This window comes from Chrysemys picta, chromosome 5 (genome assembly GCF_011386835.1).
Source record: "Chrysemys picta bellii isolate R12L10 chromosome 5, ASM1138683v2, whole genome shotgun sequence".
Classification (NCBI taxonomy): Eukaryota; Metazoa; Chordata; order Testudines; family Emydidae; genus Chrysemys; species Chrysemys picta.
This window is the reverse complement of record NC_088795.1, coordinates 10,857,426-10,882,101: the sequence shown is the minus strand read 5'-3', so window position 1 is coordinate 10,882,101 and position 24,676 is coordinate 10,857,426. Positions and strand designations below refer to the sequence as shown.

The following is a 24,676-nucleotide window of genomic DNA, read 5'->3' as shown; positions in this document are numbered from 1 at the left end:
CCAGTTTTGTTCAATATCTTCATTAATGATCTGGAGGATGGCATGGACTGCACCCTCAGCAAGTTCGCAGATGACACTAAACTGGGAGGAGTGGTAAATACGCTGGAGGGTAGGGATAGGATACAGAGGTTCAACAAGGACAAGTGCAGAATCCCATGCACTGCTAGAGACTAGGGACCGAATGGCTAGGCAGCCATTCTGCAGAAAAGGGGCTATAGTGGACGAGAAGCTGGATATGAGTCAACAGTGTGCCCTTGTTGCCAAGAAGGCTAATGGCATTTTGGGCTGTATAAATAGGAGCATTGCCAGCAGATCGAGGGACATGATCATTCCCCTCTATTCGGCATTGGTGAGATCTCATCTGTAGTACTGTGTCCAGTTTTGGGCCCCACACTACAAGAAGGATGTGGAAAAATTGGAAAGAGTCCAGCGGAGGGCAACAAAAATGATTAGGGGCTGGAGCACATGATTTATGAGGAGAGGCTGAGGGAACTGGGATTATTGAGTCTGCAGAAGAGAAGAATGAGGGGGGGTTTGACAGCTGCTTTCAGCTACCTGAAGGAGGGTTCCAAAGAGGATGGAGCTCGGCTGTTCTCAGTGGTGGTAAATGACAGAACAAGGAGTAATGGTCTCAAGTTGCAGTGGGGGAGGTTTAGGTTGGATATTAGGAAACACTATTTCACTAGGAGGTTGGTGAAGCACTGGAATGGGTTACCTAGGGAGGTGGTGGAATCTCCTTCCTTAGAGGTTTTTAAGGCCTGGCTTGACAAAGCCCTGGCTGGGATGAGTTAGCTGGGGATTGGTCCTGCTTTGAGCAGGGGGTTGGACTAGATGACCTCCTGAGGTCCCTTCCAACCCTGATATTCTATGATTCTATGACCTCACTGAGCATGCTGTAACCTTCTCACAGTTCCTATATGCTGACTGGACTATGTGTGCGCCATCCTGGGGGTGCCAGCGCTGAGCAACCCCTTCCCTGCCACAGGGAGTCGCACTTGCCAGAGCTGCTGTGGCGTTGTCTGCCAGGACTTGGAGAGCAAGGTCCTTCAGCTCGAGGAGAGACATCCTGAAGGCCAGATTCATTGTTCTTGTTCTCCCAGGTTCTCCTGCTCATTGGGAGCCCATAGGTTCATGGATCTTATCAGAACGGGAGACCAGGCCTTCTGTGTGGTGACCTGGTCATGGCATGACTCCCGGTGAGGTTGAGACAGGGAGGGCTCACCATGTCAAGCACAGACCCACGGCTGATGCATGTCTAGAGAGGATTCCAGGGTTGTGGGGTCACATCACACCCAGCTGAAGATGAACAATGCTTCTTTAGCACCAAAACCCTGAAATGTCTTTACCTTGAGAAAATCAGTGCCACCCTTGGGGTGGCCAGCTCCCAGATGGGCACTGGGGCAGTCAGGCTGACGCAGCAGCACGGGCAGACACAGCGCCGTCAGACTCAGACTTTCTGTGTCAGGGGAGCCGCAGGGCTGACAGCTCCTCTTATTCTCCCACCCTGGTTCCAAGGGGGAGGACCAGTACCACTATCCTCCCTTTGAACAGCACTCAGGCCTACCATGACAGCAAGGGAGCTGGCTTCAGCAGAGCTGAAGTGGTTGATGAAGTGGTCAGTCTTGGGGACTGGAAGCAACTCCCATGAGCTTCCCTGCTTTTGGTACCAGAGACGCAGGACCACAGGGTAGAATTCCCTGCTCACCAGGCACTAAGGGATTGTGTCTCAGCACAGGGTCAGACCAACAACCCACATCTAGGGCAGAGCTGCCGCTGCTGCTCAGAATCCGGCACTACCCATCAGAACACTCCACAAGATGGCGCTTCCGGCGTTTCAGGCAGCTGCTCTAGTCCTGGCAGAGACGGATAGGCAACCCGAGCTTCTCTTGAGGACAGGGCCTTCACCTTGTGAGTCCATCCCCAATAGTCACTAATTCATCACACGAGGGGTCGGGTTTAAAGCCTTTGCCTCAGCCATGAGTTGGAAAAATGTGATCAGAGCCACAGGGACAGCCAGCAATAAAGGAAACTAATAAATAGAGCCAATAAAGCAGAGAAAACTATCAAACGCTAACTGAGTAATGATCTATCCTAACCAGTACGAGCTAGAGGTGAAGTCTGACAGAAAAAACAGCGCAGGGAGCAGGGGAAATACAATTGCCTTCCGACTCCCTGCCACAGGCAGTAAGAGTCGTGTTCACATTCCCACATGCCCTCCCATTGGGGGCAAAGGGCCCAACAGACTCTGCTGGCCAAAAGGCCCACACCACAAATCAACACTTGAAGAAAACTTCATACTTATTTCACGGCTCATTAACATGAGCACAACTTTAGCTGATTTAGCGAAATTCTTTTAAATTCTTTCCAGCAATTTAGGTATCTGTACGCAGGACCTGAGAGTCGAGAGATTAAAAAGTAATGAAACTTACGCTCTGATGTCCCCTATCACATTTCTTGACTGAGCTGATCCAAGCAAGCAAGCTGCAATGCCTGACATTCTGTATGAAGAAAGCACAAGCAAGATAGGGTTCATTCATGTGGATTTGTTTCTTGTCTCTTAGCCAGTTTAGGATCTAAGACAGTGTTTTGCCTCCCACCCCATGACTAGCCTCTTGTGAGAGACCTTATCAAAGGCCATTTGAAAGTCTAAATATATGTCAACCAGCTCTACTTTACAGACCTATTCAGAGAATTCTAACAGATTAATGAGACTTAATTTTCCTTTGCAGAAACCATGCTGGTTAGATCCTATCATACCATGATCTTCCAGGTGTTTTACTATTCTATTAATTATTGTATCAGCCAATATACCAGATGCAGATGTAAGGCTTATTGGTCTATAATTCCTTGGATCACCTCTAGATCCTTTAAAAATATATAGGTACAAAATTTGCTCCCATCCAGTAAAGTAGCTGTTTTTAATGAGCAATTCAGTATTTTTGCTACCAGCTCAGTCCCTTCATACTTGAGGTCTTTCAGAACTCTCGGATGGACCCCACCTGGGCCTGGTGATTTATTGCTTTTTAAATTATCCATCTGTTCCAGCACCGGAACATGGACCTCATCCAAACTGACAGCTGAATTAGTGGGTGTCTGAGGCTGCAGAGATCAAATCTCTTCAGCGTCCAAAATTAATGAGCCAGTGGGCAGGTGGTGAATAAACAGGCACTCAGATTACATTGATGGGAGCAGTATAAACGTCTAGATAACAGGTTAGATACACAAACATAATCTGGCCAGTATTTGTCCCTAGGTGCTTGTGGGCAGCAAAATTCGTTTGTCCAGCCACTCACCTACATCATAGCCACTCATCTACATAATACCATAGTTTGCAGCAGAAAACAGCAAATATAAAGAAAGTTCTTAATACAAAAATTCCTTCTTTGGGAAAGGCTTTTTCCATGTCTAGTTTGCACAGGGTAGAAGAGATTGAGCCAGCGTAATTCTCCTTGAGAGTACATCTCAGTAATTTAGGAAAAATAATGGCACATGTATTGTAGTTATATAAAAAAGCAAGCAATATAAATCCAGAAAATTCAACATTAATATTAATAGAATTTAAAGGCAGAACGGACTATTGTAATCATTGAGTCTGACCTCCCCTATAGAACAGGCCAGAAAATGTCACCCAGTGATTCTTAAACCTGGCCTATAAAACTTTTAGAAAGACACCGCATCTTGATTTAAAGACTTCAAGCGATGGCGAAGCCACCACATCCTATGTAAGTTGTCCCAGTGGTTAATTACCCTCCTGGTTAAAAAACTGTGCTTTAACTGTAGCCTGAATTTGTCCAGCGTCAGCTTCCAACAACTTCTGGCTCAGGGTTTGAGGTATCCCTCGTGCACTGGTCTAGCAGGTGCCATTTTAAGAGAGATTCCCTTGACTTTCTGGTCCAAGTAAAACAGGAGCTGAAGACTGAACCGCAAGAGGGCCCATGAGATCCCCTCAAGCACAAATGGCATCTGCAGTGGCCATCAGTCCAGGGAATCAGCCCATGACCAGAAGGGCAGAGTTCGAACCTCAAAGGCTTAGTATCCGCCATAAGGGCAGGAAGGTGGGAACATCTGAGGAAAAAGACTCACTGGACCAAAACAAAAAAAAAAGGGGGGGGGGACCAGAAGCTGCCAAATGAGCAGAACTAGGTTTAAACTAACTAACTATAACCTAATCTTTAACGTTAACAATGTATTATTTACAAGACATTCTCTAATTATTTACTAGCGGGGAAGACACTGGTGAGTTCTGACTGCCACAGGGGGCAGGAGGGAACAGAGATGGTGCAGCCATGCTGCTCTTTATTCCCACGGGTGAAATGGTGAGAGCGAAGGCAAGAAGAATGTGTTGGATCCTCCATCACTTGACGACTTTCAATCACGATTGGATGTCTCCTTCTTAAAGATCTGCTCTAGCTCAACTAGAAGTTATTGGGCTGGGAATCACTGGGTGAGGTTTTCTGGCCTGTGGTATGCAGGGGGGTCAGAGAAGATGGGCCTAAGAGTGAGTGTCAAAGATGCAGCCGTTCGCACCAACAAATGGCAGATGCAGCATCTGTGGGTTTCTGTAGGGACATGGCACCTGCCTGCTACGGTTATATGACTTACTCAAGCTGCAGCACTTGGTCCTCCATCAAAGAAATAAGAGGAGAGATGACTATCCCTGTACCGCCCGTGTAAATGGGTGGAAACTGGAAGCACAAGCTCTTCCCATATCCTTAAAAAGAAAACATACCTCTAACAACAGAAGTATTAAATACCTGAAACTCTAATTCCTCCCCAAAGCCTCATTTCACGTCTCACCTTCCCCATTAGTGTACTTCCTAACACTCAATCAATCCATGCAAGACAATTTTTAGACCATGTTCCCTACAAAGCAATCATAAAAGAAGCTTACATATGTTCCTTTTAACATAAGGTGTGTACTTACCAGTTGCCATGACAACGAGATTATCTCTTCTGTCTTGTAAAACAGAAGAGATCACTTTCCACTGGACCCTTGAAATTAAATACATATTAATTTTTATTTGCCTACCAGGAACTGTATCTTGTGCTACTATACAACATATCTGGCATCCACATGTGTAACATTAGAACTTAAGTAAAACTGTCAGTTCAATAAAACCACGGTTGAAACCACCTTAGTATTCTAGGTGTGCTTCCTCTCCCCACACACTACTTACAGCCAAACGGTGGTTGTTTTTCTCCTACAAGAAGTCCCACTGAAGTCATATTGGGCCTACGTGTAAGATTAAGGCAAGCAGGATTTGCCTCAATCATTAGTTGGGGTTGGTCCTGCTTTGAGCAGGGGGTTGGACTAGATGACCTCCTGAGGTCCCTTTCAACCCTGATAGTCTATGATTAATGAAAGACTACAAATGCAGTAGATACCTAGTATGTTATTAAAAGCTGATCTTCAAATAGGTTTATCAATTTTTTTCACCACAACAGGCAGAGAAATGCTACGCTGCTGCCAAACACAGCTTTGGTCCTTTTTGTGTGCAACTAAAGATAGGGGATCAATGTAAATAAAACTGAGAAAAATCCAAATTTGCCTTATTGTGTCTCAGAATTTACCAAATTGATTTTTCCCCAAAGCAATTTTTCATAAAATTTACTCCATGAGCATTGCAAGCCATATGGCATTTTAAGAATTATTTTATCCTATTTATATTGAAAATAAGACCATATAATGATCTAACACTGATAAATTTTAGATGTGTTGCAGTGCGCAGAAGTCATACACATTACTGGAGAGACAAGGTGGATGAGGGAATGTATTTTATTGGTCCAACAGAAGATATTACCTCACCCACATCTAATATCCTGAGACCAACACAACTACAGCAACACGGAAATATGCACATTATTGCTCCTAGGTTACCAAGTAGCTGCTACATCCCGACGGTTAAATTACTACATAATATTCTAGGCAATTTGTTATATGATGTATATAAACCAATACTGCATGTCGGTTACGAGGCCTTAGAAATCTATCCTCTGTATCCTAGCACTGTTTGTAGAGCTATCTTTTTATCACTGCCCTTTGTGCATTACCACACTCTGTTCTTCCACACTGTGTGTCTAACAGACAAATACAAAAAAACCCAACCACCTCAATTATGAAGTTTACTGTGACAAGAAGTAATTTAATTTTTTTGTTGTTTGAAATATTTTGAGGTATCTACAGTGCCTTTGTTATTTTAGTGTAACACCTTTATTACCCGGGCCTGCTAAGATAAGTGACAAGAACATGGATGTCTACTCTATAAGCGCTTTGATATAGGTACCTCACTATGAGATTTACTTTGACAGCTCCTCAAGGCAGGGGTTGTGCCTTTTTTGTGCGTCTTCTACAACACTAAGCTTACTGTTGGTGCTTATCATAAGCAACAATAGAAAAACATTCTAAATTAAATAAAAGATAGGAACTGCACACGTACATAATATGATAATTGAGAACACACTTACGGTTTAAAACTAGAATGTCCAAAATATGTCTTTAAGCATGTGACTTCTATTTCACTAGGTACAGGCAACAAAGGATCTGAAGGAAAAACAATGCATGCATATTTAGCTTTATTAGAAGTGAAAAGCCATGGACTGAAAGAGATTAGGAAGTTTGTTGCTATTCATTTCCTGGGTCCTGGATTCAGGCTGCTCTAACACGAAAATCTAGCAAATTTGCAAAACACTATTAGGAATAAAACCATGAATCTCTTTCTTCATGCCAAGTTGGTAAGATTACTTCTCTCAACCTATATAATCCTATGAAATACTAGCAACCAATAACCTTAGCATATTCTTGCCAATTTCTATTTGCAACACATCAGTTAAATATAACTCCTTGGAAATGGCTGGGGTGGAGTCAGGTAGTTAATCTGGAGACTGCCTAGCAGAAGGGAAGATGTCAGGGAGCAAGGGTTGGGCAGGCCAGGACTCACATCGTCAGCACTCCCCACGTGCCCTGTCTCCACATAACCAGTTCCCAACCATTGGGTCAAAATCACCAGGAGCAGACAGACCAGCCAGGGTCCACAGATGGAGTCTTCAGGGAGCTGTGAGACGGATGTGATGAGAGGAAGACAGGCTGTGCAGAGGGCATCAGTTTGGGACAAACGATTCCCCATCCCATCTACCTTGTTCTGAATATGTTTCCAGTTTTAGTTTAGAAGGAGTCACCTACATTTAGCCAAGGACAAAATTTGACTCCAAGTTATCTTTTGGTCTCATTAGTATCAGTGAGCACTACTTCAGAACTTCAACGTTTGCTTGGTGTCTGCATGAGCAGTAAACTAAACACAGGGCTTTACGCGACCTTCCGAGTCTGCTTCTACACACAGTACAGAGTTATTGTCAATTTTTACTCATACTTCATAGTGTAATTCAGTATTTACCCCAACTCTCCTCTTCCTCCTCCTCAATGCCTTCATCTTCATCATCATCTGGAGAAAGGTGTAATTTTGTGCCATCAATTCTCTTGGTTTCAATGGAGGTAGAGTCAGTTCGACTGACTTTAGAATTATCTACATCTTCTATAGACTGAAAATTGGAAGTAAAAAGTTAACCCCTATTGCATGAAGGGGAAAGAATAATGAACAAAACCTGCCATTTTGTTTGAACCAATATTGCTCAAGGGCACGTGAATTCTACTCTAATTATGGCTTGGCTCAGATCCTTCAGCATGAGGCACAAAGAAGATCAATCTTGTGAGAAACTGCCATTATTAGAGGGCAACATAGGTTCAAATGTTATTGTTTTATTAATTTAAATCCCACTAAATGTTACCTTTTATAAGAGGACGTTACTTACCTGTAACTGGAGGTTCTTCAAGATATGTGAACCCTATCTGTATTCCAACACCTGCCCTCCATCCCCTCTACTGACATACTCAGCGACGATTGGAATACATATAGGGAACATCACTCGAAAAAGAAATGGTTATTCTCATTTGCCAATTACATGGTATTCTCTCCAATCCTTCCTCTAAGGCTGTCTTTCAAAATTTTAAAAACATCATGTTGAGTTTTAAATAGCTTCTTTCAGGATGTGTGATTAAACTGCTGTGCAACAGCTTTCATTTCCGATTCTCTCTCTTCCTTTGGGATTCTGTTTTGTGAATTTGATTGGGAGAGGTGGGAACTGAGGTTTTATGGAAAAACAGCCTTGTTCGTTTCTAATGACTTGAAAAATAGATGGAGAAAGGATGCAGTTCCTGATGTGATGTGACATTCAATGGGACAAGTAATATAAGAAAAGCTTGAATATTTTAGCAGTGTGGCCAATCTTATGTTCTTATCAGGAAAGCGCTGTTTAACTTTCATTATGTGAGTAGTTCAATGGGATGGTTCATAGGCTTAATTTGAAGCTTGCGCTTCAGTGCTTTGCTGGATTAGGGCCAGAATGAGGGGGAGAGAATGAGTATGACAGGATGATTTCTGATTTTTGTCAAAAATATTTAGAATATGCTGGAAAAAACCCACACTATAATAAAGAGTATTCCAACACCTGCCCCTCTCTTTCCCCTCTCTCTTCCCCCAACCAAAGTGACTAGCAACTACCTCAATGAGGGAAACAAACATTATGGCACCTACTTTAAGCATCTCCATTTCCAGTTCTTCATCACTTTCAATGACACAACCAAGCTTTTGTTCATTCTCTCTGGAATATGGTTCCTAAAGGAATATTTCAAAATAAGCCTTTATTTCACTGAAAGTCCACCACCCCTCTATTCCTCTACTAGACACATTATTTATATGTCATTCAAGGGTTAGTTGCAGATAACGCTTCGCTAAACAATGTGGTCTGGACCCTTCCCATAGTAAAACATGTTTGGAAAAATTTTTAGGAGAACACAGCAAATTTCCATAGAAGTTTAAAGATTCCGTTTAACCTGGATACAGACAAACCACACAAATGAAAAGAAAATAAAGTAAAATCAATTACAGAAACTAAAAGGAATCTAGCCCCATAAAAGAGAAGTCCCTAAAAGGGCTACAATTTATGAACTCTGTAGTCCAAATTGTACCCTGTAAGAGACCTGCACATCTCCAGTAACTACAATGGGAACTGTGGAGGTATGTCCAGTGACAGAATTTGGCCAGGTACCCCCTAAAATTCATATTGTAAACATATTATTCACAGCAGAAAGAGTGAATCTAGAGTTCGTGTATGTAGCGAAGTAACAAGGATCTAAGTGGTAGCGGTGCTAAAGAGAGGCTCAGAGATCGATAAGTTTCATGGATATTGACCAGACTAAAGCTTTAAATTCAGCTTTGGGAAAGCAATTCAATATCCCTTCCTCTCTCACATATCAACTGTCACTCTGGAAGTCAACTCTTTAAAATCCCTTGGTAAATTAACAATAAGATCACTTTTCCTGGTAATGTTCATCATTTGTATGGATTTTAATCCATTACCTCAGGCAAGGCAGCGTTTAGAATTTCTTCGTTGGCCTTAAGTTCCAACATTTGAAGTTCATATTCAGTAATGTCCAGTGACATTAAGCAGTCTCTGTCTGTATTCTCCTTAGATCCTCTGTCTGCAGTTCCATCGTTCTGCTCAGGCTTACTAAGTTCCATTTCCCCACCAGTCAGGTCCCCTTCACTGACACTCAGTAACGTATCATCATCTATGTCATCATTTAAATCATCTTCAAGTCTTGTAGGAAATTCAAGTGTTTCGGCCTTTTCTTCTTCAACAATGGTAGACACAACTTCAGATTTCATTGGAGCTGTACCACAGCTGCTCCCCAGCTCTGCTTGAGAGTTGGGTTCACCAAGCAACATGTTTCTTAAGGCACATATATTTTCTGATACACCAGTTAATATTTCTACAGCTCTATTGGGGGAAAAAAGGAGAATTAAATGAAGCTGTAAATAAATGTTATTATATATCTTACCAGTGGTTTTTTAAAGGCAGTTCTTGCCGTTAATGATAATTCTAACATATAGCAAAATAACCCCCCTATTTCCTCAAAACTTCATAGATGCAGCTTCATTGTTCCAGCTGGAAAAAATCTTTACATGCATACAAAATTTTCCTCAACCAAAAATCAATATACAATACCTATACTTCTGGAGGGAAAACAGTTTTCATCAAGCAGTTACGCTGCTTAAATATATAAGCTCCAGGCACCAGAGGTTCCAACTCAGGCCATGCAGTGGTGAGAAGGAACAGGAAGGGCAGTCAGTCTGCCCATCCCTTTTATCCTCGGTATGGAGCATGAGGAGGGCAGGGATCAGACATGAACCAACGGACACTACTTGCAAGAATTCTCCAGTCTCAGGCACTTGGAGCACACCCGTACCCACCACGGAATACACATAGGAACCAGCACTCTAAGAAGATCTGTCAACTTTGGAAGTGCCTACCCATCTATGAACAAACATTTTCAGCTCACAAAGACAAAGTAAGAATCGATCATGAAGACTATTTTAGCCTGGCTAGTGTACTGTGGGATCATCTCAGACTCAGCTGGAAATCAAGAAGTTGACGGGGTAAAGAAACTTTCGGATGCAAATTATTAGTGTGGAAGCAAAAAAAAAAAAACTGACAGGAAGGGAATTGCAATGCATGACAGTTTGTTAGCAAAAGTCAGGCTAACTGTAACCCTAATAACGCAAGATTTGTAGAAGCAAAAAAATGTGTGAGGCAAGTAAAAAAGAACTGTGTAAAAAGTTGTTGCGACCTTGTATAAATAATGTGTAAATAATATGGAATGTAGACTAAGAATCTACATTAGTGAGCAAAACAAACTATCAAAATGACCTACGTATAAACAAAATGCAGCTGTTGCTCATTATTGTCTGTAATAAAAGGTATAAATGCTTGCCTTAATTGTTTACCTGTTGAGAGACCTGTTTAGCTCTCTCCCTCTATGCAATTGATAGAGAGAAAATAAAGTATCTGACTTGCTGTACCCAAACAAAAAGTGAGAACTGTTATTCTCCGACAATCTGGGGGCTTGTCCAGGATGGCAATGCCCGCAGAGGCACCGGCAGCTGCTACGGATCATTCCCCTTCGAACACCATGGCGTCACAATAGAGGTAGGAGACGTTTTGAAATCTCTATTGGGGTGTTGGAGGAGGACGGTCCGTGGGGCTGTCTGTCCCTGTTGGGCTCATGCCATCTGAACGTATTGACTGTGCAGTAAGATCAGATGCAAAGCGGTTCTGGGGAATTGTTTTGCCACCCCCAAAAAACTTTGGGACCCATGCTTGGGAACGTGGTATTGATTGGATTTTGGGGTTTATTCTACAGGCTGCGCCCTGTGTTTTAAATAAGTCCATCAGCATGTATTGCCCTCCCTAATTGAATTTTAAATTATAAGTACCAAAGGCACCTTGTTGCCATTGCCCCTGCCATCTCCTCCATTACACTATTACCCCTGTAACACATCCAAATACAGACAATGCCATATATTTAATAAAACCAATGGCCAAGGCCTTCACACTTTAGTGATTTATTTAAATATTCTTTAAAAAAAAATATTTTTAAGGTTCAAAATATCCCATATAAGCAAACAATTAAATAAAAAAATAAATCAATAAAAATAAAAGTATATAATATCACTATCAGTGAACCCCAAAAATCTGTAATTGCAATTAATGGGTTCTATAGCAAATGTTCCTGAAATTTGCACTGTGTTAAATAAAAAAGGCCCTTATTGTTATTTGGTCACCCAATTAGTAAACAATTAAACGAATACCCAAAGAGTTTGTTTTGCCACTGGAAATTTTACCTGCATAAAAATTATTCCAGTGACTAATAATGTGACCTGTACCTTATTGTAATACACCCCTTCTTATGCCATTAATATCAATGCCTCCCAAAAGTACATAAAGGTGTTCAACCAACAAATGTGGTATAATACTACACCAAAAAAATATATATTAAAATATCAATAAACTGTAATTAACACTACACTAAGAACTGTTAAATTTTCATTGCCCTTATCCAGTTTCCAAATCACCTCTACATACCCGAATTGTTCAAAAAGGGCTGCCATTAAATTAGCACAACAAAGGGCTTGGGTTATTTCCTCTTAAAAAAAAAAAAGACTTGACCTGATCCCTTTAGGATGGGGCCAATAGTGCAGCAGCAGTTTAAAATATTTTTAAAAGCCAAAAACATAATAAAAAATTGGGGCAATTAGAAAAGGCACTAGCCTTATTTCTGGGAAACAGCTACGCAGGTACAGGCTAGAATTGGTAAGTTACATGTTATCTCTGCCCTTAGTTCTATGACCCAGAAGTTGCTAACAAAAATGGTATTAAATATCACTGAGGCTGGGAAGGCATTGCAGTGGAATCTAGCATGTTCAAAAATTCAAAATTTCCTGAATGACCAGCTAATGGCCATTCGGAATAATCTAAAGCATCAGGCTTGGCCCACTGCCCTTACAGACACATCAGGAGTACCATCTAATCTGTGGCCAAGGAGACATATTTAAAGACTTTCTGGGTGGAAGTGCAAACGTTCTCAGTGCTCCTTCCAAGTATATGGACCGGTTGGGGGTGTGTGGGCTCCCACATACCAAATCCTGCCAGGTCCATGGGAAAAATGCATGTGGAATTAAATAATTCACCAAAACATCTAAAAAATTAAACTACCTAGTATGCCCAATCAATTTTTAGTCAGTGCTCCTGGAATTACATCTGACATTTAAATGGGGTTAGGGAGTCAACAGACATTTTGGCCGTTAAAACCCCCACAGTTTCAGCGTATCCGTAAATTGAAGCCAAAAAAAGTTGTTACTCTTCATGACTACGTTTGCTGGGAGGGTAGGGGACAAGAAACTACCCTAACAGGACACTTACTTTTTGAAGCTAATAATAGCTGTGTGTATGTTAAAGCCACCACATTGCAAGACATACATTTTAATCTCATTACCACTGCAGGCAATCATATTATTTACCGGCCTACAGATAGAATTTTCCAAGTAGCCCTTAGGTTCCAAATACCCTTTAATTGGACTAGTTTAGTACCTAATCAATTTCAAAATTTGCTTTCACTGTTACCAGAGGTTCAAAAAATCTCTAAAATACAAGGGCAAATTCACATGCTTCAATATATATATCAAGTTAAAAAATAAGCCTTTCATACAGCTTATAAAGTGTCCACCTTATGTACTAAGTATAATGTATTGTGTTTTATAACTAAAACTGTACAACAACCCCATCATATTATTGCTATGAAAATATTATTGTTTATGCTGGTGTTAGTTAGTATAAAAGTATGTTATTGTTGTTATAATAGATGTAATAATAGTAATACCTTTCATGTCCATGCTCATCGTGCATTGTCATTACATCCAATCAAAACCCCTAAGGTTAACTAAAGTAAAATCTAAATTCCAAGACTTAATGCAAATAAAGATTTAAAAATGTTTGTTGTACTAGTAGTACAAAAGGGGGGGTTGTAAAAGCAAAAAAACAAAAAACAAAAAGGAAATTGCAATACATGACAATTTGTTAGCAAAAGTCAGGCTAACTGTAACCCTAATAACGCAAAATTTGTAAAAGCAAAAAATGTATAAAGCAAATTAAAAAAAACTGTGTAAAAAGTTGTTGCAACCTTGTATAAATAATGTGTAAATAATATGGAATGTAGACTAAGAGTCTACATTAGTAAGCAAAACAAAATATCAAAATGACCTATGTATAAACAAAATGCAGCTGTTGCTCATTATTGTCTGTAACAAAAGGTATAAATGCTTGCTGTAATTGTTTACCTGTTAAAAGACCTGTTTAGCTCTCTCCCTCTACGCAATTGCTTAAAAAAATAAAGTATCTAACTTGCTGTACCCAAACAAAAAGTAAAAACTCTGTTATTCTCCGACATTAGGTAGTCAATAGTAGTAGTCGTCGTCGTCAGTTTTTTGTACTGGGTTTGTAAGAGAACTAACTGATTGTGGCCTCTTGACTCTCTGAAACATCATGTTGGGTCCTCAAGCTGAAGAGGCCGGACGTCCCTGTGACAGAGTATCAATGCGCAGATGACATTCTGCCCTACATCTTTTCCCATCAGGCCTAGATGGAACCATTTCTATCAAGCTATTAACGATCATATTTAAACAATGAACGGTAAGAAGCAACCTGAAACTAGTAATCAGCTACGTAAACTAAAACTTGTGCGAGACCATCTTTCCTAGGCAACAGTCTATCCTGAGACTCAAAGAATTCCCAAACACACTGAGTAGAGGTACGTCCCACCTTGATTAGAAGGCTAGTTGCATTAAGTATCCAAAACTCATTGGTCACTTGAGCAATTGTTTAAGGTAGGCTTAGTCACAGTTCCAGGGCTCACAGGCTTCCCTTCAGATTATAAGAGTCCTATAGAACATGGCTGGCAGTGCTAAACCACCAATCCTCTGCTATTACACAAGGAAAAGTTGCATTCTTTGTATCTGGGAGTAGAAAAGTGAAGTTTTCTCATGGACTGAAGTTTCTTTAAAAAGGGGTGGGTATACACATTGTGAGGGGTGCCCCAACAAGCTCTCATGGGGTCAGCCAGCACTAAGAAGACAGACCGCAAGACTTGCTCTGCCTGGATTCACAAAGCTTAAAAAGGGAAAGCCTGCCACAGGAAGGGTGGTGACTAGGGGAAGACTGCTATGCCTTGGATATAGCCGGCAACAGAGACAGTTGCAGGGGGAGGGATAGCTCAGTGGTTTGAGCATTGGCCTGCTAAACCCAGGGTTGTGAGTTTAATCCTTCAGGGGGCCACTTAAAGATCTGGGGCAAAAATCTGTCTGGGGATTGGTCCTGCTTTGAGCAGCGGGGTTGGACTAGATGACCTCCTGAGGTCCCTTCCAACCCTGATATTCTATGATTCTACTCTACCATCCCTGAGACTATATAGACCAGGTATAAAGTGAGGATTACCAAAAGGAGGAGCTGGAGGCAGACCCTAACTCAGACTAAGGACACCAGAGCCTTCAGGTAAGCCAAACCATCTCCCGGGAAAGGAACTTGTTTGTTTATTTTGTTTGGAGAATCCCTTGTATGCCTTACGCCAGAAAAGGACTCTTAGCAGCCTATATTGTGGTCTGGTGGGGACACCAGGAGGCCCTCACCCACCACAATATACACATGGATCTGTAACTATAGATAGGGTGCACTGGATTAGATACCATTAGTACAGATATAAGAACATACCACTGACAGGGATTGCAAAGATAAAGAGGAAGCAGATTTGAGCAACATCTAACCTCTGCATATTTTTAAGTTGTCCAAAAGTGCTGGGAAGACCATTAGCCAGCTCCACCATTTCTTCAGCTAATGAGGACAGCTGCTTCTTGACTTCATTTGGTAACATCTCCCCATCTGAAAAACTCAATGTCAGTGAAGTTTCTTTACATATAACTCACCTCTCTTCTCTATGCATACGCAAATAAGCTTACTAGATCGTTACTGACTCAAGAGAAACAGTGGTTGCTATAGTTAATTATAATTATAGTTACAGTTAATAGCTTTGTCTATTTCCCATTTTCGGAAGCAGCCTGACAAGGTGCTGCACAGTGAGGGGGAAGGGGAAAACGGGACCCAGCTGGGACAAACCATCCCTACCAGCACCATCCAGACCCAGAACTGCACAGAGGTTACCCCACCTCTTCCTAGGGGCACCAGGACTCATGCAGCACTCCCTCCCCTGAGCCATGTGGAGCCAGCTCAAAGAAATTCAGCAGGAACAGACACAGAAGTAGCCTCCCAAGTATTACCAAAGGGACGAGCAGATACCAACATCGTCATCATACAGCCTTGACTCTAGACTTTCTCTGCCCTGTGCTGATGGGTTGCTTGTTCCACCCCCTCACTCACAGACTCTTCACTTTGAGCCAATGGGAGACACCGTGTCACAGCACTTTTGAGATGTCAGGCCACTTATGTATGCTCCTCCGCATGGAATTAGGAGTCTAGCTTTAAGCTCCTGTTTTTTAAGAATCTGGACATAGGGCTCTTTGGGACAGGAAACTTGCTTCATTTAAACAAGTCTGAGCACATGTACATGCTATTGCGCTACAAACAAAGTGAACAGCCCACACATTTAGACTAAATGTTCTTAGGCCCAGATCCTACAAAGACTTATGCAACTTTAAACATGAGTAGTTCCATTGACTTAAGTATCATAAACTAAACTAAAAGGTGTTTAATTTGTTAACGCTCATAAAAAGTGAGCAACCATGCAGCTGAATCATGCACAAGCTGCAAATATAGAGACATCCGCTAAAAGAGGTCACAAAAATTAAGCCTTGTGATCAAGAAGGCAGCATTGCTGCTGCATGGTCATCACAGGGAAAATAAGGGTACAGCCTGCATAGAAAGAGAATAAAACCTTTTCCACGCGGCTTTCCCTGGTCAAAAGCAACACTAAGATTTTTAGCTTAACTCATTATTACTGATGTGAAAATGGGAGATAAGCTCTTCTGAAAATCTGGGCATATATTTAGGTACCTAAATAGGAACTACTGGGTAACAAGCTTTTTATAAAATCTGGACAAATTCTCTCGCTCGGCAGAAATGAAGCAAAATCAGCGGTGACATTTTCCATTAAATCTAATAATCTATATACCAAAAAATTCAAACGCTGTGTGCCCCTAGGACAAAGCAGAAGTTTACAGTTTGCTGGTATTCCATGGGATATTTACATCTCCTGAGCTATGAGGAAAAAAAGACCAGCTCTGGCAGATCTCACTCCACGGCAGGATGAGAAGCAGGAGACACTATGGTATTTCCATCTTTCTCACAAATGCATGAGATGGCACTGAACATGCTGTAATTCACAAAGTGGCCAATTGTTTATTCAAGCATCTGACCCTATTACGGTGTGGAGTAACAAAAGTAAGAGTGAGATCTCTTACCAGCCCCCTCATAGAACTTAGCCACACACCACAGAACGATGAGACTGAGCTCCCCTGTCACTTACTGCCCCTTTTTGAAAACACCCAGATACCCAGGTGAACAAAGAACCCTAATAGAATACTCTCACTGCAAGCTGTCTGTAAACCCCAAACAGTTCAATGTCCAATTAGAAAAAACACACATTCTTTATGCTTTTAATTTGCAATTTACCATTTTTTATACTATAGAGCCTCTGATCACAGTTATTCATATTTTCCAGTTTTTGGTAAATGAGGAGGCCTGCCTGTGAAGAAAAGCAAAACAAATTTAATGCTTCAGATTCCATACAGATCACATATTACATTTTTTTCCTTCCATGGTTGGAAAAGCCTAAAACAAACTGAACAGGCTACAAATTTCTTCTCCAATCCAAGATGTAAATTCAATTTAACACTAAAGTGAAGGATTTTTGTTCCAAACAATGTCTATAATGCAACATTAAGTTAGAGAACTCAATACAAAATACAATTTAGCCTAACACTTTCTTAAGGTAAAGTTAAGGGTGCAGGAACATATCAATGATTTTAGTGAACATTACCTCAAGACATTAGAGGTGTGTTCGTTTATTTTTTAAAAAGTTAGAAACACAGCAAATGCTGAGTTAAACTCTTGCTAAACAATGCACCCAAAATGCCTTTGCTCTACACCCATGGGCCCAGTCAGATCGACACACAGGCCATGTCTACACTACCGGCTAAATCGACACTGTAGTCTTCCAGGGAGTGCTCAACTCATCTAGATATTTGCCTAGTTTTACAACCGGCTACATAAAAAACACCAGTGAAGTCAGTACAAACTAAAATTTCATACGACTTGTTTAACTTGCTCTAGACACATGTGAGTGTATTGTAAGTACAATATTTATATTCAAATTGATTTATTTTATAATTGTATGGTAAAAATTAGAAAGTCAGCAATTTTCCAATAACAATGTGCTGTGACACTTTTGTATTTTTATGTCTGATTTTGTAAGCAAACAATTTTTAAATGAGGTGAAACTTGGGGGTACTCAAGACAAATCAGACTCCTGAAAGGAATACAGTGGTCTGGAAAGGTTGAGAGCCACTGGATTATGGAACAGCTAAAACATTAGTATCATCTGCCTCATGTTCCATGGCACACAAAACGTGGGTAGACCGTGTCCTCTATTTTCATTTAATAGAGAGCCTCATGGATATCTACAGTGCTCTATAAAATACTAAACAGAACTACAACAATTACTGTTCCTGGTAACCTCCTGCTAAGTCTCGTAAGTGAACTCAAAGATATATATAAATCTCTGGTTCACTGCTCATCTCCAGGTGTATTAGAAAAAGCATCATTTACTGAGAATAAGGAGAACTGTACTTTGGTCAATAAGCAACTTCACATAGAGTGAGGCTTGGACTCTCAGTCTTGGAGCTGCTGTTGAAAAGGCTCTTCCTTGTGCCTTGTTCAAGGTTATACCTAAATGTTGTAGAAAACAATATGCCCCTTCAGCTCATCTCAGTAAGGAGACAGACTACTGCATTAAGCACCAGCTGTAACTTCTTTCCACGTTTTGCCTAAACCCAGGGAGAGAGAATTGCAATAGTCTAGCCTGGAAATGCTGAACCACAAGCCACTGTGGCCAGGTCATCGTTTGAGATGGAAGTATTATGATGTATATGAATTTGATGCTACTAAGAACAAGTACTCCAAGTGGGCACCTCTCCCCACCTACCCTGGCCTGATGGAGCGAGAGGCCTGTATGGGCCAAAGGGGAGGAGGGCAGGGTTTGGGGAGAGGGAGAGTCAGGCTCCCGGGTTTGGTTGGTTTCATGAATTTCCCAGGGAGAAGAGGGAGAAAGCATTGGTATAGGGGAAAGATGAGGTGCTGAGATGTGAGGGGAGTCCCTGGGGTAGCTGGCAGGAGACGTGGGCAGAGAAATTCTATAAAACTGACATGATATTAACCTCCTTTGCAAAGCACTTTGAGATCTATTGGTGTAAAGCGCTAGATATTGTAATTACTTCATTCCCATATGCAACTGTTCAGTGAAGTAAGACCTTTCCGCTCCTCCATCTGTCCCCCATCCCCTTTTCTAATGAATAATTAAGCATTGTTTCCAAAACTAACGGAACAGTTATTTGATTGGATATTATGCCTGCCTGAATGGGCTCTTACTATTTCTCTGAGGGATAACTTTTCCTGCTAATAGACTGTGTCCTTAGTGTGCCAAATGATAAACATTTATATTGGGATGGTATCATTTCTGGTCAGGACTTGACAAGTTTGATATTTTTCTTTGCCATTCCTATTCTGATCCACAGAATTGAAGTTATTATTGAAGATGCAACAGGTCTTTAAAGCAATGCTGCTGTTTAGGCAAATTTAATCCTAACTTTTTAAATGTTATGGGTTTATACTTCTAAACTGTACAGTTTTATAGAAGTATTCACAAATCAGACCCACTTGGAGAGAATACCTTGGAGAACAGCCTCCAGTAAATACATGGGTTAAAATGCAATCAAGAACTGAAAGTGTTGGACAGTAGCCTACACAATGTGTCAGGGGCCAGCCTGCAAAGAGCCACTCTTCTGGCAACCTAATGAGTGCAGCTGGCCCTGACTGGTTGAAGGAGTCAACTGCACCATTTGATTGGCTGAAGGAATCAACAGGCTGATACTTAAGCTCAGGAGCTGCTCCACACATTCCTAACCCACAGCTGCGCTTACCTGCCTTCACTGTCTCTAGCCTGGCTCCAGCCATTGCCTGCACCTGCTCCTGCTCCCAGATTCTTCCTGACTTCTGATTACCAGCTCAGACCCTTGGCTCTGCCTTCTGACTGACAGTGGTTCACCCTTCGGCTTAGGCTTTGGTTTGACACCCAGCTACAACCCTTGGCTTCGCTCCTGTACCCACGCTGTCTGGATTCAGCTCTAACTGGTAGGCCGGACTCTTGCTCCGAACTCTCGGCCAGACTGCCCACAGCTCAGTCACCGACACGATGAAGCTTTATAGAGTGTTTTGCGGGGCAAAGATTTAATACTAACAATTTTGTTGCGAGGAATCTGAATTACATGATTGGTGAGTTCCACTGCAGCAAGACATTAAAAAGGTCGGCAAATAATGTATTAAGAGGAATGAAATAGTTAAAACATGGAGTGGAGCTCTCTATTTGTACTCACATAAGCGTCAGTGGCTGCATACAACTTCTGCTCCTCGCTGAGTGGAAATTCTTCCCAGTTACTACAGCGGACAAACTTGTCCTTCAGAAGCTGCTTGCTGAACAGATGTTTTACCAAGCCATTTAGACTCCATATCTCCTTACACTTCAGCTAAAAATAAGAAATATTTATTAAGTTCAAAATAATTGTACATGGTAAAAATAATTCTTAGAATAAGGTAACAAAGCTGATTTAACATTACAAGTGGAGACTCTGAATAGATCATAATTAACTCATTCCTCAATAAAATGACTGACCTACAAATGTACAACTTGATTCTGCTCCCATCAGAGCCAACTGCAGTGTTACAACTGAAAAACTACAGCATTTATGCCCTGACACAGTGTTCCTGCAAAGTGTTCCCTTCTTGCCAACTAGATTGCTGCATCAGGGCACCATCAGCATATGCAATGAGAAGTTGGTGTCCACAGCATAGCAAAAAAGGGAGAAATACACCACACAAGTGCTCAATACTGGTCATTTTAAAGCACTGACTGTAACCTTTCCACTTCACCATCATCTTAAAAGGCTTTTATGGTGCTTTCCTGAGATGATGCTGTTCCCATTTACCGGTCATTGTTTCGGCCTCCCAGCACATGGTTTCTGGTTCTACTAAATGGTAGTTTCCCTGAGTTTAATGTGGCATGGTTCCCTCAAACCAGGTTCAAAGGCACAGCCTTCTACTAAGTATTAAAACTTCACCTTAAGATTTTTTAATTTCTGTATGCCATGCCTATCACTAGGAGAAGTAAGTGTGGTCAGAAGTTATGTTCTCTACATCTGTATTCTAGCAATATGACATTAGGCCAGTAGAGACCAAAATAATTAATTCTTATCCCAGATATAGAATCCTTTGCTCCCTGAGCCAAGCTGTCTAGTACATAGGTATTTCCCAATGCAACCAGATGCATGAATACAAACGTATGTGCACATCTGGATTTGATATCTGAAGGTTTAATCAATAATTACCAACATCTACGTTTGGGCTCTGGATAGAGGTTAGAATAGTAAAGTTTTATGCTGGTGGGACAGAGAAAGGGGCAGATGTAATGGTCAACGCTCAGACTTGAAAATGGGAACTGCATCAGTTGTAGTACTTTGGGGAATTTAAGCACTATGCATTATGCTATCTGACAGTCATACAGGGAACAGAGACAAGGAAGTACTCACCACGTTAATGGGCCCTGCTCCAAGAGAGAATGATTATTCAGAACGACAGGGAGTAAAACCTAGGAACTGCCAGAGAGCAGCAGACACATAGCCCACCTAGCCCAGTGTTCCAGCTCCAAGAGAAGCCAGCACCAGATGCTTCAGAGAAAGATGAAGGAAACCCCACAGTGGGCAGATGGGAGATAGTCTGCTCCCTACATCAGGTCTCATTTCTTGGTCTCGAATAGTTAGAGATTGGCTTAAGCCCTGAAGCATGTTTAAAATCCCTTTCCAATGTTTTTATTAGTGTTAACTCCTATAATGCTGCATATTCTTGTTATCCATATAAAACTGTCCAATCCCTCTTTAGGCCTTGATAAACTGCTGGCCTCAACAACTCTGCTACATACTGAGCAGACACCTTCAATGAAACATCTACTATGACACCCATGTCCCTTTTCTGAGTCGATACAGTTAAACTACCAGTATATTTCACAGAGTTCTAAATGTTACCCTCCATCGTGCATTACTTTGCATTTATCCACATTGGCTTTTATTTCACATTGTGTTGCCTTTTCACCCAGCTTGGTTAGGTCTCTCTGAAGTTCCACACTGCTCATCACTAACAAATAACTGTGTCATCTGCAAATAGTGCTACTTCAGTAATCACTCCCCCTTCCCAGATTAGAAACAAAGAGTACATCCAAAAAACCTACATTAAAATACCACTAAGGGTACAAAGTCAAGCACTCAAGTTAGGAAATGCCAGTATTAAGGTTTCCATTGGAACCCTAGTTCATCCCCTTGTGTGTATGCATGATGATACAGTCTGTAATTACATGAGCCCAATAATATATTTTCCACAGGACCCTGCCTCGTTTAAGCTCCCCTCCCTCCTGTTATATCACGTCCCCATATGCTGCTGCCTCCGCCCTGCATGTTTTCCCCTACTTCCTCACCCTTGTTCCTTAATTCTCTGCCAGTCAAGCAGCTTGCTCCATATATTTATGCCTGCATCTGTAATTTTCACTCCATGAATCTGAAGAAGTGGGGGTTTTTTACCCACAAAAGCTTATGCCCAAATAAATCTGTTAGTCTTTAAGGTGCCACCGGACTCCTCGAGTGTTTTTGTAAACTTTAAGAAGACTCCACCGAGCATGTACAAACTGAGATTTTCCAAAAGCTTACAACTTGGTCAAATTAGGGTGAATTTCAGAGGAACAATAAAAGGCACATTCCTGACACCTTGTCAAATTTTGCGCCGTTGCTCTGATGCCTGGAGGCAATAGAGCTGCTCAATGAAGCAGCTGTAAGAACTTTAACTTGGATAAATTAATGCGTTTTTCCCAAACCTCATTCTCAGGAACAGCTGAACCATTCTAGCTAAAACTCTCCAAAATAACGCAACCTTAGGCAAATGCTCAGCATTGAAAATTTCAGCCCAAGATTCCAAGTGAAATCTTGGGAAAAAACGTGTTGGGGGAATGTTAACTATAGGCACACTACCTGCACCACCTACAAAATTAAACACTGGACCCAGTATGGAACCTAGAGTCATGCCACTGTCAACCTTTCATCATGAAGAAAACTGGCCATTTATTCCTACTCTTTGTTTTGTGTCTGGATCAAAAACCAACCAGGAGAGAATTCTTTGCCTCTTCCCCGATGACTAATTTAGTGGGTCATGTGGGACACTATCAAAGGCCTTTCAACAATCTAAATAAATCTGTATCAACAATAGAGGTCCCACCCCACAGTCTGACAGCCTCTATGCTATTCAGAAGGATGAAAGTCTCAAGGAAAGAACATCAAGCTGAAGCAGAGGGAAGTGATCCCATAGTTGGGACCCTCCTACCAGCTGATCTCATGGTATCCTCTCACACTGAGGAGACCTCTCTGGGGGAGGGGATCCCTGTTATTAGGAAGAGACAAGTAATAGCAATGGTGGATTCAATATGAGAAATATAGACAGTTGGGTTTGTGCGTGGATGAGACAATGGTGTTGGAATTTTGATTTATCTGGAACTAGGGAACTTTGGGGGAAAGGAGGTGCTTATACGGGAAGGATGGGCCCACCTAAACCAAAACAGAACCAGATTGCTGGCATGTAAAATTTAAAAGGTCGTAAATGACTTTTTAAACCAAGGCTGGGGGAAAGCTGACAGGTGTGAAGGAGCACACAGTGCAACACATACCTTAAGGGAGGATTTATTGAATATGCTACTCTATATCCTAGGAAAGAGAAGAGAAGTTGATAAAGTACAGATCACTGAAAATAAAAAACAAACACTCAAACGGAAAAGACTGCCATTCAATTGCAGCACAAGACGACAGACAACTAAATATTAGCATAGGTGCTTGTAGACAAATGCTACAAGTCTAAATACTAAGATGGGTGAACTTGAGTGCCTGGACTAAAATGAGGATATTGATGTAATAGGCATCACAGAAACTTGGTGGGAATGATGGTCATCAATGAGACACGGTAATACTAAGATACAAAATATACAGCGATGAGAGCAGGTCACGCTGGTGAGAGAGATGCACTATATGTGAAAGAAAGCATAGAGTGAAAAGTAGTAAAAATCTTATATGAATCAAGCAGTATCATGGAATCTCAATGAACAGAAATTCCATGCTTGAATAATAAGAGGATAGCAGTAAGAATATACTATCTACCACATGACCAGAATCACGACTGTCATTGTGAAATGCTCAAGGAAATTGGAGAGGCTACAAATACAAAAAATGCAATATCACCAGGAGATTTCAACTATCCCCTACTGACTGGGAACATGTCATCTCAGGACAGGATGCAGAAATAACATTTCTAGACACCATTAAAGACAACTTCGTGGAGCAGCCAGTCCTGGGACCCATAAAGGGAGAGGCAAGTCTTCATTTAGTTCTAAGTGGCGCACAGGATCTAGTCCAAGAGGTAAATGTAGTTGAATTGCTCCATAATAGCTACCATAACGTAATTAAATTTAACATCATTGTCGGGGAGAAAATACCAAAGAAACCCACCACAAGTAGCATTTAACTTCAAAAAAGGCAACTAAACAAAGACAAGGAAGCTAGTTATATTGAAATTAAAAGGAACAAGAGTGATAAGCCTGCACGGAAACTTTAAAAAAATATATCATAACAGAGGCACCAACTATGTGTGTATCCCAAATAAAAGAAAATAAAAAAAAAAACCTACACACACACACACACACACACACACACACACACACACAGAGGCCCCAAAAGTGCCACCCCATGGTTACACAGAGTAAAAGAGGTGGTTAGAGACAAAAAGCATCCTTTAAAAATTGGAAGTCAAATCCTACTGCAGAAAATAGAAAGCACATACACTGCGGCAAGTCAAGAGTAAAAGCATAATCAGGCAGGCCAAAAAGAATTTGAAGAACAATTCGCAAACTACAGAAAAACTA

General features: G+C 41.3%; 1 protein-coding gene across 1 annotated transcript in view; it reads right to left on the bottom strand.

The window, feature by feature from the left end:
- WRN (WRN RecQ like helicase) overlaps window positions 1–24,676 on the bottom strand; it is a 100,212-nt gene that overhangs the window by 53,802 nt on the left and 21,734 nt on the right. Inside the window, 10 exon segments of the mRNA XM_065597447.1 lie at window positions 2,430–2,498; window positions 4,603–4,711; window positions 4,925–4,992; window positions 6,466–6,541; window positions 7,392–7,536; window positions 8,589–8,669; window positions 9,414–9,834; window positions 15,210–15,324; window positions 17,071–17,143; window positions 20,049–20,198. Of these exon segments, the coding sequence (XP_065453519.1) occupies window positions 2,430–2,498; window positions 4,603–4,711; window positions 4,925–4,992; window positions 6,466–6,541; window positions 7,392–7,536; window positions 8,589–8,669; window positions 9,414–9,834; window positions 15,210–15,324; window positions 17,071–17,143; window positions 20,049–20,198 (1,307 nt within the window).